Genomic DNA, 14,211 nt, shown 5'->3' with positions numbered 1-14,211 from the left:
GGGCTGTCAGCGGGCAACACGGACTTTCAACCCCCTCCAAAGGTTTTCTATGGGGTTGAGATCTGGAGACTGGCTATGCCACTCCAGGACCTTGAAATTCTTCTTACGAAGCCACTCCTTTGTTGCCCTGGCAGTGTGCTTGGCATCATTTTCATGCTGAAAGACCCAGCCACGTTTCATCTTCAATGTCCCTTTGCAGAGAAACAGCCTCAAAGCATGATGTTGCCACCCCCATGCTTCACAGTTGGTATGGTGTTCTTTGGATGCAACTCAGCATTCACTCTCCTCCAAACACAACGAGTTGTGTTTGTACCAAACAGTTCTACTTTGGTTTCATCTGACCATAAGACATTCTCCCAATACTCTTCCGGAACATCCAAATGCTCTCTAGCAAACTTCAGATGCACCTGGATATGTACTGGCTTAAGCAGGGGAACACGTCTGGCACTGCAAGATCTGAGTCCCTGGCGGCACAGTGTTACTGACGGTAGCCTTTGTAACGTTGGTCCCAGCTTTCAGCAGGTCATTCACTAGGTCCCCCCGTGTGGTTCTGGGATTTTTGCTCACTGTTCTTGTGATCATTTTGACCCCACGGGCTGAGATCTTGCATGGAGCCCCTGATCGAGGGAGATTAGCAGTGGTCTTGTAGGTCTCCCATTTTCTGATTATTGCTCCCACAGTAGATTTCTTCGCACCAAGCTGCTTGCCTATTGCAGACTCCCAGCCTGGTGCAGGTCTACAATTTTGTTTCTGGTGTCCTTCGACAGCTTTTTGGTCTTCACCATAGTGGAGTTTGGAGTGGGACTGTTTGAGGGTAAATACTTTTCCCCACTGTATTGGCAGTTTGGCCCTCCGTTGCTGCAGGAACAGCGTCCACTCTTCTGGGGAGGCTTTAGATGTTGGAACATTGCTGTGGGGGTTTGATTGAACTTTGAAACACATCCTGATGTTTTCTCCAACCTCAACCTTCCACTCTAAAAGTGTACCGATTGTAAAGTGTAAAGTGTTGTTGTTTACTCTTATATTTTATTTAAAAAATATGGACCTAGATAGACCTGTATGAGTAGACCTTTACTCTCTGAATAATTGCTACTCTCAATAGTGTAGCAAGAAACTTAATCCCAGGTTGACTCAGTCAATACAGTGCTCACTCTTTGTCCCTCCGAATTGTGCTTATAAGTAACAAAAGGTTCTCAAAGAACTTTTCTTTAAGGAACATGAAGCCTTAACCATCCCCAACCCTTCTGTCCCTCCCACCACCACCAAGCTAAATACTGTTTAGCTTGTTAAAATGATATGTACATACTGAAGATCAGATCAAAACAAATCAGGTTATGAAGCACAATAGGAATGATTGTGTTGCTTAATGTTGTTTATATATGTATGTGTAGTTTAACAGTCAAATCAGTAGAACATTGTAAATTACATATTAAATGTAAAATGGTGCAAATAAAATGTCTTTATTGAGAATCTACCAAAAGATTCAAATTAACATGACTGAATAAACTATCTGGAGTGTTCATACAATGTCTAACTCCAAAACATTGTGATTAAGTCCACAGTTCTTTAAACTGAACCATTAATCTCAATAACCCATGAAGGTTGGAGGTTATGCAGCGCTTCCGAATGCTGAATCCAGTGTGGCCAATGCCTACAGTTTTCCCAGATCCCCACTGGAGGGAAGCAGAGCTGCCATATTCTGGATGTGCCGTGCTGCCATGCCATTGAGGAAGAACAGGAAGGTTGCAGTGAACTGGCAACAAAAGGTGAGAGTGAAGCCCAGAGGTGTGGCGTGCTTCCAGAACAGGAATAGAAAGATCAAGACCCCTCCGGCGGACAAGCATGCAGCCAGCAGCACGAGCCATGATCCAAAATGCCAGCGCTGGCTAGAGGCCCGTCCCTCGCTCACCTGAGATATCACCAGCAGCTCCAGGCCAAAGATGGCACTCACCACAGCCAAGGAGACAAGAGAGCGACAGACACTCAGCCCTGGGTCCAGACCCTCCCCGAAATGTCTGCTGCAGTTAGGGGCTGCACCAGTGTCCTCCAGCACACACAAGTACCAGAGGCCAAACATGCGCTGGTCAGACAACAGCCAGTGTCCGTCGCATACTGCCACGGAGGACAGAACAACAGAGAGAATCACACACAGGATGATCAGACTGCGACACAGCACCTCCAGGAAGAGAGGGCGAGGCTTCCCCTGGGCAGCGGGATGCGTGGCCTGTGAAAGAATTAAGTGGAGAGAATCAGAAAAAAAAAAAAGAAAATCACTCATTTTTAAACTCATTTTTTGGCATTTGGTAATACTATGATATTACCCATTTAATATTGGGCTTTACGATTAAACATTTACATCTCAAACTTCAAATAAGGTAAGAGCTGGTGAAAGGAACAGAGATCACCATTAGCCTGGCTCTAACAACACTGCAAACCCCATAGATATGCTAGCAGAAGATAGTCTTTTCATGAAGGAAAATAATAAAAGTAAAAACAAACAAAAACATGAAATTCCAAAAACGTTTAATGGAGGTTTATGAGGGGTGCTTACCTACCATTAGTGTGTGTCCTCACTTGGTTATCTAGGTTTCTAAGGCTCATTTCACACTGGTATGGCAGGGATGCATCAAGGGCTAAAGCGGTCACACTACAACGTTATGCGCTCAACGTTAAGTGTCCCTGGTCCTCAAACTGAACCACTGTGCATTTATATACTTAGTAGAACTGTAGAATTTAAAGGTTGCTCCTAATGGCATGTGTGAAGAGGGCCTTGTAGTGAGTAACCCAGCTCTGCACAGGCTCAGGCTCACCTGATCCAATCCCTTAGTTAATTAACAAGACCTTGTTTATGAGCAAAATCACTAAAAATGTAAAAATGGATACTGCTGGACCGGTTCTTGCTAATACAAGACCTAGCTTGAGGCACAGAATGCTGCCTGTTTTTGTCTAGCTTTATTTTTTTGGTCTCTACTAATGCAGGCCCATACTAGAAATAACTTGTACTAAAAATGTCCAACTATTTATTGTAGTCAGGAAGTTTGAGGAAAGGTTTTCCAAGACATCTCACATCTCACTCATATACTGAATTTCTACCTACAAATAGATACACCTCGTATCTATTTTTTTTATCTAATCTTAGTCTATTTTACATAATGTCAACCTGTCATCTTGTCAGTGTTAATCTAGGGGGTTGGGAACAGATTAGAAACAGCTCATCTACACGGACACCATGTAAACTCCTCTGCCCAGTTTTAGTTTATATCTAAACACAAGTGAATGCGCAGGCGCGCGTCCCGTGCGCGTTCACGCGCCCAAATTGCTCACCCCCGAGTGCTCAGCAACAAATACAGCACCAAAAAATCTCTGAAATAATGAAGTATAAGGTTAAGGTACCTTTATTTTAATCGCGGTCATCTTGACTCCAACCCAGGCCCGACGGTCCTCACACGAAGGATGTCACGCACTCCGGCTTCCAGTCGAAAGTACACGAGTCTGTAATTTCTGTGTAACATTAACTGGCATGGCAGGACAACAGGCGTCCACACCGTGCTGGCAGCAGCAGCAGTCGTCAGCTCCTAAGAGTCGTCATTGGTTTTCTAGTCACGTCGCTGCCTGGTCACTACAGGGGAAAAGTTAGTGCTAGAGAAAGGATGGGCGCTGCAAGTGAGCGCTGAAAGGGTTTCTAGTGCTTTACCACGCGCATTGTTCCCCTACAGACACGTTAGCCTGTGCAGAAATCTAACATTTAACCCTTTAACCAGCGGTACGAGCAGAGGGTGGGGTAGCGAAAGCTCCTGTGCTCAGGTGCCACTCTGGAGTTACACAGAAGACTTTGCCTTAAACTGATATTCTACGGTATTGGTAATCAATAGCTCAGGCAAGTAAGCCTGCTATGTGCTGTCTGGCTGTCCTATTATAAATTTTGAAACTTGCAGTAAAAATGACAGTAAAGCTCACTGCAGCAACAGACCAGAAAGGTTTAGGGCCTCAATACACTGTGCATTTACAGGATACTCTATGTATATAGGTCAGGTATGCATTAAGCAATATCTGTCTGCTGCATATTACCTGTGCCTTACTTAACCCCTGTACATACCCCAGTCCATCTCCATGACAACTGGTTTATCAAGCTGATTGAGTGAATTTGGCTGACTTAGTGTTTCTACATGACATTCATGTATGTGCAGGGTAAAGGTTACTGCTGAGTATGTCACATTATAAACCACCACTGAACAGTCAAAAGGCTGTTGAGACATCTGTAAGTAACTGTCTCTACCACCCAGCGAAGGCTTTCTACATGCTTTTGAAGCATTGCTGTGAAGATTGCGCTGATTGCGTTTAGAGACAAGAGCGTTAGTGAGGTCAGGACCTCATCCCAAAAGTATTGGATGGAACACGTTTATTCAATAGAACACAGCTCCACTGCTCCACACCTCAATGCTGGGGGGCGGTATACCCCTCTTGCCTATGCCTGACAAGCTGTGTGTATGTGCACATTTGCAAATTTGTTTCAGCAACAGATGTAGTCCTCAAACATTTGGACATTTTATATATATAGTATATATATATATATATATAGTATATATAGTTGCTGTCTAACAAAAAACACATCTCCAAAATTACAACTTAACTGGAGACAGGACATTTCTATTGGTCCATTCATCCTTGAAACAAAAAGAATGACTGCTGATTCACATTATGTCAAAAAGTGCAAAATGTTAAAAACAGATATGAGGTATGTAGAGCCCACTTGTATGTGGATGTACAGTGGTGTAAAAATGTTTGCCCCCTTCCTGATCTTGTATTTGTTTTTACATGTTTGTCACACAGCTTAAATATTACACAAAGATAACAAGTAAACACAAAAGGCATTTTTAAAAAGAAATTCTATTAATAATAGGGAAAAAACAAACCTACATGGCCCTGTGTGAAAAAGTGATTGCAAAGTGGGCCACCCCTTTGAAGCAACAACTGCAATCAAGCGTTTGCAAAAACTGGCAATGAGTCTTTTACAGCAGTGTGGAGGAATTTTGTCCCACTTGTCTTTGCAGAATTGTTGTAATTCAGCCAAATTGGAAGGTTTTTGAGGTTTTGCCACAGCATCTCTAACAGATTCAGGTCAGGACTTGGACACTCCAAATTAAGTTTTTCTTAAGCCATTCAGAGGTGGACTTGCTGGTGTGTTTTGGATCATTGTCCTGCTGCAGAACCCAAGTGCGAAGAACCCAAGTCTTCTAGGTCCTGAAGCAGCAAAACAGCATCAGACGGTCACACTGCCACCACAATTTTTTTTTTACTGTTGGTATGATGTTCCTTTTCTGAAATGCTGGGTTACTTGTACGGCAGATGTAATGGGACATACGCCTTCCAAGAAATTTAACTTTTGTCTCGGCAGTCCACAGAGTATTTCTCCAAAAGTCTTGGGATCATCAAGACGTTTTCTGGCAAAGCTGAAACAAGCCTTTATGTTCTTTTTGCTCAGCAGTGGTTTTCATCTTGGAACTCTTGCCACGCAGGCCATCTTTGCCCTGTCTCTTTCTTACGGTGGAAACATGAACACTGACCTTAACTGAGGCAAGTGAGGTCTGAAGTTCTTTGGATGTTGTTGTGGGGTCTTTTGTCATCACTGCACTCTTTGGGTAATTTTGGTTGACCTGCCATTACTGGGAAGGTTCGCCACTGTTCCATGTTTTCACCATGGATAATGGATAATGGCTCTCACTGTTGTTCCAAAGCTTTAGAAATGGTTTGAAAACATTTTCCAGACTAATAGATCTCAATTTCTGTGTATATCATTTGTTTCTGAGTTTCTTTGGCTTGCACCATGACGTCTTGCTTTTAAGGAACTTGATAACAGATGTTGCAGTAATCAGGCCTGGGTGTGGCTAGAAATATTGAACTCATCTTTCCAGAGATGTGATAAATCACAGTTAATTTATGTTTTTAAAAACAGCATCCTGGAACATTTAAGTGTGACAAACATGCAAAATGAACACATGCAAAAATCGCACCACTGTTCAGTCAAGGACAAGGGTAGGATTTAACCAGCAGTATGTGTTGATCTGATCATTTCACTGAGACCCTAGTTTAGTTGACAGTGTCACAAAGAGGACTTTATTAGTTAGAGAATGAAGAGAACAATGTGCTCATGGGTCACTTCCCCACAATGCTGCTTTATGCCAGATTGGTTACCACAATGAGAAACCTCACTGGATTATTTTAGGAACAATTGATTTTTACAGCGGAATTGGCTTTCAGAACAATCGAACACTAAGAAATAAAAACTAAAGACACAAAGTATTTGAAATGGAAGTTTATGGCATTTGTAGCCTGTACAGAAGGTTGGGGAGGATTTCACTAAACGGTTGCTGGTGGACGGTTTCTGTAGGCCCAGCAGGCATGCGTGTCCCACATTCTTGAATTTTCATAGCGAGTCTCTGTGTCACTGACATGTAGCACACACAAGCACAGAGACATCAGGAGGCTTAAGGCTTTTCACAGGAGTAAAAGTACTGACAGACTGTCTAGACAGTGGCACTACCCTGCTGGAAAAGAAAACAGCACAGACCAGCATGAAAGACTGCTATCTGGTGCTGGTTGGCCAGCATGCCCATGTTCAAATGCAACAACTGCTGGATTTCTCTGGTGATTAGCAGATCAGCTTCCACTGCAAGTGACCAGCATGTAGCATTCAAAACACAACATACACTGTTTTTTAAAGCAGGGTAGTGAACCTCACAGTCCAGTTAACACTTTAGATTCCATATTTCCCTTTTAGCTCCTCCACCTTACTGATGTAGGCCTTCACTGCATCCTCTTTGCTCATGCCTAGGAAACATCACAATAGAAAGAGAAATTAAAACATTTCTAATTGCTTGGAAGAAATGAATAATCACAGTGACTGCAGAAAGAGTGCATTCAGAAATATTTAAACAGTGTTTCACAACACAGAGAAACATTGTAAACAGTGCCCAACATTCTTTATTTCAGTAGCAAATCCATGTTTCAAAATGCAGAAAGCATGAGAACCGCCATAATGTAACACATTTAATCCCACTTGTCACAGCTGTGACAACAAATTGGGATTACTGGGGGTTAAATACACTTTGCATATTTCTATTGGTCCATTCACCTTAAAATATTGAAACATTGTCAAGGACTGGTATCAAACTATGTATTTATGTATGTATTTGTTTTAATGTTATGATTTAAGCACTTAAAAGTCTGAACAACCCAATATTTGTAGCAACTTTATGGGTCATATTTAACAAACCTTTCAGTTTCACTTTGAAATAATGAAGGATTTATTTACTTAAAAAGCCATGTAACTTCTTATTACTCTAAATAGAGAGATGACATGTCTGGCAGTTGCTTCTTGACTTTGTACCAGAGCTATGAGACTAATAAAATACAAGCCTCTTATCTAAAAAGATTTTTGGTGACACAGTCACATTATCTGTTAGGTATATTAGCCTTATAGGTCTCACATTTGCATCCTGGCAATATGCACACATGTTGTGTAGGTGACTGTGGCAATAGGGCGTTTAATTTCTGAGGGGGTACAGGACTGCAAAAGCTTTAGGAATTAAGATGAAATCAAAAAGATTTTTCTGTCAACCATTCCTGTAATAGAGCTTGGTACATATTCTTGTGTCTTCAACCCCATCTAGTGGTAGGGTGAAGGAACTAACCTTTCTTTGCATCCCAGGCATCCCACTTGGCTTTTCCAGTGAAGTCCAGCATGCCTGGACGAGCTGGAGAAGAGAAGATAAAGTTATATTTTGACAATTTTCTAATAATTTTGGTTAACTTCTAACACCGTCTATCTGGTCTACTCTAACTGGCCCCAGTCTCTGCATAGTCACCTGACTGTTCCAACCTTGTAAGACACCATGTCCTCATCACATTTTGACTTCTCAGTACCCTGAACATTACTGTATCAACCTAGATCTAATATTCTAAAAAAAAAAAATAATAAATAAATAAAAAAACAGAGGACAGACTGAGCTACTGCCTGGTGGTATGGCCAGTTTAGCGTGCTATACTATTTAAAAAACATGGCACCCATCCTTGTGAACTCTTCTTACAGGAACACCGCACACAAGTAATTATATGGGCCTCTTTTATACATTGCTGGGGCTTGATTGTTTAAAGGGCCTTATGAGCACAAATTCAGAAATATACGCCTTCAGAAATATAACAAGGAGTGGGTCTCAGGAAGCTACGAAACATGATTCTGTAATCAGCATGGATACTACAGGGGTACTAAAGCTGTGTGTAGAGCAGAGTTGAAGCGCACCAGTGTTGACGTCTCCGACGGTGGCCTGTTTGTACAAACTGTAAATCTCCAGCATCTCAGCATCAGTGGGCTTTGCCTTCAGATTCTTCACCTCCTCTGCTGCCTTCTGAAATGCCTCCTGAGAGAAAGAGACGGAGAGATAGAAAGACAGATTACCTAACACATAAAGAGCAAAGTGATTACTTTAGGTGTGATAATGGACTCAAATTCTGAATGCAGCACTTCATAAGAAACATAATGCTGTCTGAATAATAATGGCCATTAACCCTAAACCTGTATGGTTAGAAATAAAGCCCTTGCCCTGCAAACGCTGTACGTAATTACGGGTCTTTTAACTACTCCAACCCACTGCCCTACACACAAGAAAGTAATTTAAGTGGTATTCTGGGCAGAACTGGGTGAGTAAGAGAGAAGTGGGCTGTTAGCACAAAGCATGTCTAAAGGACCTGATTGTGCAACATTAGGCAAAACCCTGCAACAATGTGAGTTAGCAAATCAGGTCAGGTTTAAGTTTCTTTCAACAAACTCTCTCTACTGCGCCTTCCTGTTGCAGCATACTTCTGAAACTGGAACCGAAAGACACCATGATAAAAAGCACATACTTTCATTGCTACATTTTATTTACATTATCACACTGCAGACAAAGCCAATGTGCCAAAGTCACCTAAGAGATAAATGACAAAGTTTGAGCAAGTGGCTTCCTTATCGTTCTGCACGCCCACTGAACATTGGACTCCCAACATCCGAGGACGTATGATCACCCTATGAGCGAGAACCACGTGTTGAGTCACTCCAAGGATCTCCAACCTATCATCCAACTATCATTACCTAACGTTAACTTAATCAAGCTTAGACTTGGGTGGTTCTTAAACGCCATTTTATCCCCTAAATCGAGCAGGAAATCAACAGGAAATCCATCCGATTTCACATGAACCTCCACACATCATCGTGTACGTTAAGGTAACTGTTAGCTCTCTCAGAGACCACGCCCAGTTTTATAGCTAGCTGCTCTATGCATCTTATAGTTACAATTTAATTTCTAAAAATACATAAATATTACACAATATGGCAGTAACTTCGAGAAATACATGCATATACGTTCAAGTAGTGCAACTGTATCTCTATTAAATATTTCTGCAAAGCAGAAAACCCAGATTGCCTCATTTCAGTCACACTTCACTGCAGGTAGCTAGCTAGCCAGGTAGCTCGCTAGCTAGCTAAATTCACTGTCGGTTTTCTGAAATAACTGCTTTCACATACACTTTAAACAGATAACAGCAACCTCCATACACTAGGGTGGTAAAGGATAGCTAAAATAACCCCATACCTCTGAAGTTAAGCTAGCTATAAATGCATTAATGGCTACAAGGCACCGTCAAAATGCTAGCGAGCAGTAGCTAACGATAGAGCCTTTGACAGAGATAGCTAGCTACCCATCTTTGGCTGTATCCCGCGGGCTAACTGTCAGTGTCGGTACCACGCATTGGACAATCTATCAAAATACTGACCTCAGACATGATGTCGGTGTATGTTACTGTGTGCAAAGACCAGCCCGTTGATCCACAGCTACCGTTCACGGCAATTCTCCCCAGCCCCTTCTACAGTCTACATGCGTGCATTCCTCAGAGGGTCGCCCGATCACGCCCCTTTAATTCTATTGGCTCTTTCAGTATGTAGTGAGCGAATAGAACCAATCAGATTTGCGATGCTGGACAATGAGTTATCCATAGAGAAGTGTGGCAAGCTCACCATGCTTGGACGTCTGCTAACTGGGGCACAGGGCAAAGACATTCATAGTACAGAGTACTGCCAGGGTCACTCAGTTGAATCTATTCATGAAATAGAGTACATTGTATAAAACAGTAATGCAGCACTGATGTTTGCATTCTAGCTTCATGAAGTACCCCAAATCTAAATTGATGGGTTTAGAGGTGCAGTGCTGTCATTGGGATAGTTTCAAATTATTGATTTTATTCTTAACTTCATACTTAAGGGGAAAGGGTTTAGATAAATAGTTTTTTTTAGTCTTTTAGTCTTGTATAAAATGATTCTGAAGATAATTAGATAAAAAGTCTTCTTGACTATTTTCTCTTTACAACCCTACAAACCATACAGTCCTGCACTAGTCTAGGCCTGCTTATAAATGGTCTGGTTGAATAGCTGACTTTTTAGCATAATGTATGTTTTATTAGACATTGCATTTTTAGAGTTTTTTTTTTTTTTTGCACTTTTTAAACTTTTGTTAAATTTTGGTGGATTTTCATTTTTTGGTCAATTTTTTCACGTCAGGTACACGTTCTACACTTTTTGTGTATTTTAAGTTATTTCAAATTATCATGCATGTGATGCATTTTGATGCATCTGGGGCGTATTTTATGCTTTTTGTGCGTTTTAACTAAATGTCTAATTTAAGAGTTATAAGAACTGCGGCGTGACATTGGAAAGCCATTATTTTCCTTGTGTGGAAACTGAGAGTACTTTAAAGATTTAAAACATTATAAAACATTATTTAAAAAGAAACTTTTATCTTAGGATTTCTCATAATTGTGAAAAAGACAAGCTTTTTTGAGTCTGCCTCCTGAATCAGTTGATCTGCTAATTAACAAGCCCTTCCTGAAATAAGTGCTTGTTTTACAGCAGGGTCATCACTGAAATATTCAGGCCGGACATACTCCATTACTAGGGTTGGGAAACACAGATGACGGAAAGTTGCAGAATGGTTCACACAGTATCCCAGTATCTTTCATCCTTCGAAAGATTTCCAAACCTGCAGCTTGTACATCGATGTGGCTATGCTGACACCTCAAGCTAGTACAAAAATCTACTTTCCTGTCACCCTCAGCATAACTCTAGACCTGTAATATGCTATTGCACTGTGATGATGCCATGTTTGTGCTGTACTCTGGAAAATAGGACAAAATAAGATGAAAAATAAGACAATCAGGATTTTGTTTCCTGGGTCACTTTGAGAAAAGATGGAAAGGCTGAATAATATATTTAAGTTATAGCAAATATTTAGCTCGCTGTTCCTCTCTCAGTGGATACACAACCACTAGAACCAGCACCCCCCCTCCAGACTGCCACTAAAGAGGGGCGATCCGTGTACACTTCGCTTTGTTCAACATGTTTTATGTTCCTTGCTTCCTCGTTTTAACAATCACTGTTTCCTGTAAAGTCCATTTTGGGCTTTCTTTATGTAAAAACTGCGTGAATCAACACAGACAGTCTCATAAAGCAAACGCCTCATTTTTAGCCGGAGTGCTGACGTGAATCGATTATTCAGCAGTTCTGTTGCTCTGGTCTGCAGCATCAGTGTATTTTCTGCAGCAGCGCGACTACTCTAGACTGAAATGACTTGAACTCATAAACAGAGCATGTTTTAACACGATTTCGGTATTTTTAATAGTAAGTTACCACATATCCCACAATCACCGCATTATTTCATGTCATGTAGGGTCTTTCCTACACGAGGAGCCGAAGCGCCTGTTGTATAAACCCATATTTAGCGCACAGTGTGAGTTAACGGCTCGGTTAGCGTTAGCAGGGAGCGCTAGCTCGGAAACGTCTCGCGATGTCCTCTGAAGCTGTGCTCACTGTGCGCCTCGTGCGCTCTTTTGAGCACCGCAACTTCAAGCCGGTGGTGTTACGAGGTGTAGATTTAGACCAGAGGGTGGAGGACTTTATTGCTTTTGTGAAGAATGGTAAGAAATGGCAGTTCGTCTCGCCCAGTCTCTTACATGAAGGTGTTTGAATGCTAGCTAGCTAACTTTCTACCAGACCCACTTAAATCCAGAACCATGATTATACGATAAATCAGTTTTGTCTTAATGATAACTTTTTATTCTGCTTTTCTCATGTTTTAGATGTTTCTACGAGATCTGGTTTGCCCCCACCTTTCAAGAAGTTTGACTATGGTAACGTTAAGCTCGATCTGCCCTGTCTCCAGTGCTGTGATGGACATTTAGCTAACTGTATGTTATCATCAGTGAGCATCAGTGTCAAGGTCTTCTGATGTTTTTGTTCACAGACACATTGAAGATTATTCATCAGGCACATGGAGCTAAGGTATGGGTTTGACTCCTGTGTGATCTGTTGTTGTCAGATATTACAAGAATGTAAAATCTCTAAGAAATGTAACTTCTTGCTCTACTCTGATATGTGCTTTGCTACTTGTTTCTGTTGCCAAGGTCAGGCTGCCTGTCCAGCTTGAGTCTAAATCAGTGCTGATGTGCTCTTGCTGAATTTACATGAACTGAAATGAGCAAAGATGAAGATGACCTTTCTGATTTCAGACGAATGAACTGGTGATGAGCCTAGATGATGACGATAAGCTGATTTTGACCAATGGCCTTGATTTACGATCATGTGGCGTAGGTAAGTACTGTCCACTGTTGATGTTTACAAAATGTGTTAAGCATGATGATAAGGTGGGATTGGACTTTATAGCGGTGGTGCTGTTAAATAGTAAATAACTAGTTTTCAAACCGCTACTAGATTTTCACTCCAACCCAACCTGTCTCTAACCATGATGGGCTATACCAGCATGTACAGTAATTAAGTCCATCAGAAGAACCATAGTGACTATACAGTCTAATGCAGAAGTTGCTGTTGATTTTGTAAGGTGTCTTTAGAAAACGTACCCTTTATCATCCTTTACCATGGACCCTTTAAGCATTTGAACAGAGATGCACAGTCAATTGCATAAGACTGTAATGGGCTGTGTCTGACTGTCACACTGCGCCATGTATATATATATTTTTAACCTGCAATGCAGTTCAGATCCAGGTCAGTGTTTTATAGTCCATCTGCTTTGTGCAGTTTTTTCACATCTTGAAATGTTTGAGTCAGCTCAAGAAGGATTTAGGTAATGGTGTGGCTCTAATGCTGAGTGCTAAACACTTGTCTTACTGTGCTGAACAGAAATGTCTCTGCTCTTCTTCCAGCCAATGAGACGGAGCTTGCCTTCTTCAAGATGGCTGACTATGTAAAGTACAAGTCCAATCCTCAGTGTGTGTGGTGAGACCTGGAAAAGATACCTTGCTGTGAGAGGGAACCATGCCATGTTTTTATTTACAGGAGGTAGTGAGGCATCAGAGAGGGCTGCAATGCCAGTTTTTTACTTAAAACCTCCCAATTAGCAGATCTTCAAGTATCAGGCTGAGATGGTGTTTTAATTTCTCTTCTTTTTTCTTTTAAGTCAGTTTATAAAATCACTTCTTCAGCAGCCATGTAATCCAGACAGGCGCGTGATTCAAACATAAGACACATTCAACAGGGGGGAAAGCAGCTAAAGCTTGGATAATAGAAATAAATGTTTGCTTTGAGAGATCCATTATTTAGAGAGACGTTCAGGTTGTATGATGTTTTTACTGCTTCCATACATCTATTTTTTTTTTATATATATTTACCAGACATGCCTGTGGCTCAGATTGTGTTGATATATTTAATAAAGCTCATAGGAAAATCTGTCCTTTGGTAGTAGTATTTTTTGTATAACTAACAGAACGGACCCGGAGAGTCTAAAACCTGTTAGTTTACAATGATCAGTAGGTCACCCTTGTGCCACCACAATAGATCTGGCTATTTGAGGCATGGAGTTCACATAACCTCTGAAGATGTTCTGTGGTATCTGGCACCAACACATTACCAGCAGATCCTTTAAGTTGTGAAGTGGGGTCTCCGTGGATCACAATAATAAGCTTACGTGCCCATGGGCCTGTTGCCGGTTCACAGATTGGCTGATGTTTTAAAGGAGCTTAAGGGTCATTACAATTTGGCCCTTGTCGGAGTGTCTCAGTCCCTTATGCTTGAACATTCTTAGTGCTTATCACACATCATCTTCAAAAACGAAATGTTCACTTGCTGCCCAATATATCCCACCCCTTGACAGACCGCCATATTAAAAAGAACCA

General features: G+C 41.4%; 3 protein-coding genes across 3 annotated transcripts; 1 reads left to right on the top strand and 2 right to left on the bottom strand.

Moving 5' to 3' along the window:
- Window positions 1–1,290: 1,290 nt before the first annotated feature.
- Window positions 1,291–3,799, bottom strand: tmem37 (transmembrane protein 37). The gene is made up of 2 exons (XM_072685087.1): window positions 3,394–3,799; window positions 1,291–2,224 (listed from the first exon to the last, which is right to left on the bottom strand). The coding sequence occupies exons 1-2, from the start codon at window positions 3,412–3,414 to the stop codon at window positions 1,652–1,654; spliced, it is 594 nt and encodes a 197-aa protein (XP_072541188.1). The 5' UTR covers window positions 3,415–3,799; the 3' UTR covers window positions 1,291–1,651.
- A 2,499-nt stretch (window positions 3,800–6,298) lies between these two features.
- On the bottom strand, window positions 6,299–9,934 carry dbi (diazepam binding inhibitor (GABA receptor modulator, acyl-CoA binding protein)). The gene is made up of 4 exons (XM_072685715.1): window positions 9,808–9,934; window positions 8,300–8,417; window positions 7,692–7,754; window positions 6,299–6,828 (listed from the first exon to the last, which is right to left on the bottom strand). The coding sequence occupies exons 1-4, from the start codon at window positions 9,814–9,816 to the stop codon at window positions 6,755–6,757; spliced, it is 264 nt and encodes an 87-aa protein (XP_072541816.1). The 5' UTR covers window positions 9,817–9,934; the 3' UTR covers window positions 6,299–6,754.
- A 1,700-nt stretch (window positions 9,935–11,634) lies between these two features.
- On the top strand, window positions 11,635–13,765 carry c8h2orf76 (chromosome 8 C2orf76 homolog). The gene is made up of 5 exons (XM_072685713.1): window positions 11,635–12,000; window positions 12,163–12,213; window positions 12,327–12,364; window positions 12,592–12,673; window positions 13,243–13,765. The coding sequence occupies exons 1-5, from the start codon at window positions 11,871–11,873 to the stop codon at window positions 13,317–13,319; spliced, it is 378 nt and encodes a 125-aa protein (XP_072541814.1). The 5' UTR covers window positions 11,635–11,870; the 3' UTR covers window positions 13,320–13,765.
- Window positions 13,766–14,211: the final 446 nt, after the last annotated feature.

Source organism: Salminus brasiliensis, chromosome 8 (genome assembly GCF_030463535.1).
Source record: "Salminus brasiliensis chromosome 8, fSalBra1.hap2, whole genome shotgun sequence".
NCBI classification, from domain to species: domain Eukaryota; kingdom Metazoa; phylum Chordata; class Actinopteri; order Characiformes; family Bryconidae; genus Salminus; species Salminus brasiliensis.
The sequence above is the reverse complement of the archived record's forward strand: the minus strand, read 5'-3'. Positions and strand labels throughout refer to the sequence as shown.

What these genes read in the sequence shown, in the direction of transcription:
- tmem37 (XM_072685087.1), bottom strand. Translation starts at nt 3,414, where the DNA reads ATGACCGCGATTAAAATAAAG. An exon ending in TGACCGCGATTAAAATAAAG is followed by an intron (nt 2,225 to 3,393) that starts GTACCTTAACCT and finishes ATTCTTTCACAG; the next exon opens with GCCACGCATCCCGCTGCCCA.
- dbi (XM_072685715.1), bottom strand. An exon ending in CGTCGGAGACGTCAACACTG is followed by an intron (nt 7,755 to 8,299) that starts GTGCGCTTCAAC and finishes TCTCTTCTCCAG; the next exon opens with CTCGTCCAGGCATGCTGGAC. An exon ending in TGCCTGGGATGCAAAGAAAG is followed by an intron (nt 6,829 to 7,691) that starts GTTAGTTCCTTC and finishes GATGTTTCCTAG; the next exon opens with GCATGAGCAAAGAGGATGCA.
- c8h2orf76 (XM_072685713.1), top strand. Translation starts at nt 11,871, where the DNA reads ATGTCCTCTGAAGCTGTGCTCACTGTGCGCCTCGTGCGCTCTTTTGAG. An exon ending in ATCAGGCACATGGAGCTAAG is followed by an intron (nt 12,365 to 12,591) that starts GTATGGGTTTGA and finishes TTCTGATTTCAG; the next exon opens with ACGAATGAACTGGTGATGAG. An exon ending in TTTACGATCATGTGGCGTAG is followed by an intron (nt 12,674 to 13,242) that starts GTAAGTACTGTC and finishes CTCTTCTTCCAG; the next exon opens with CCAATGAGACGGAGCTTGCC.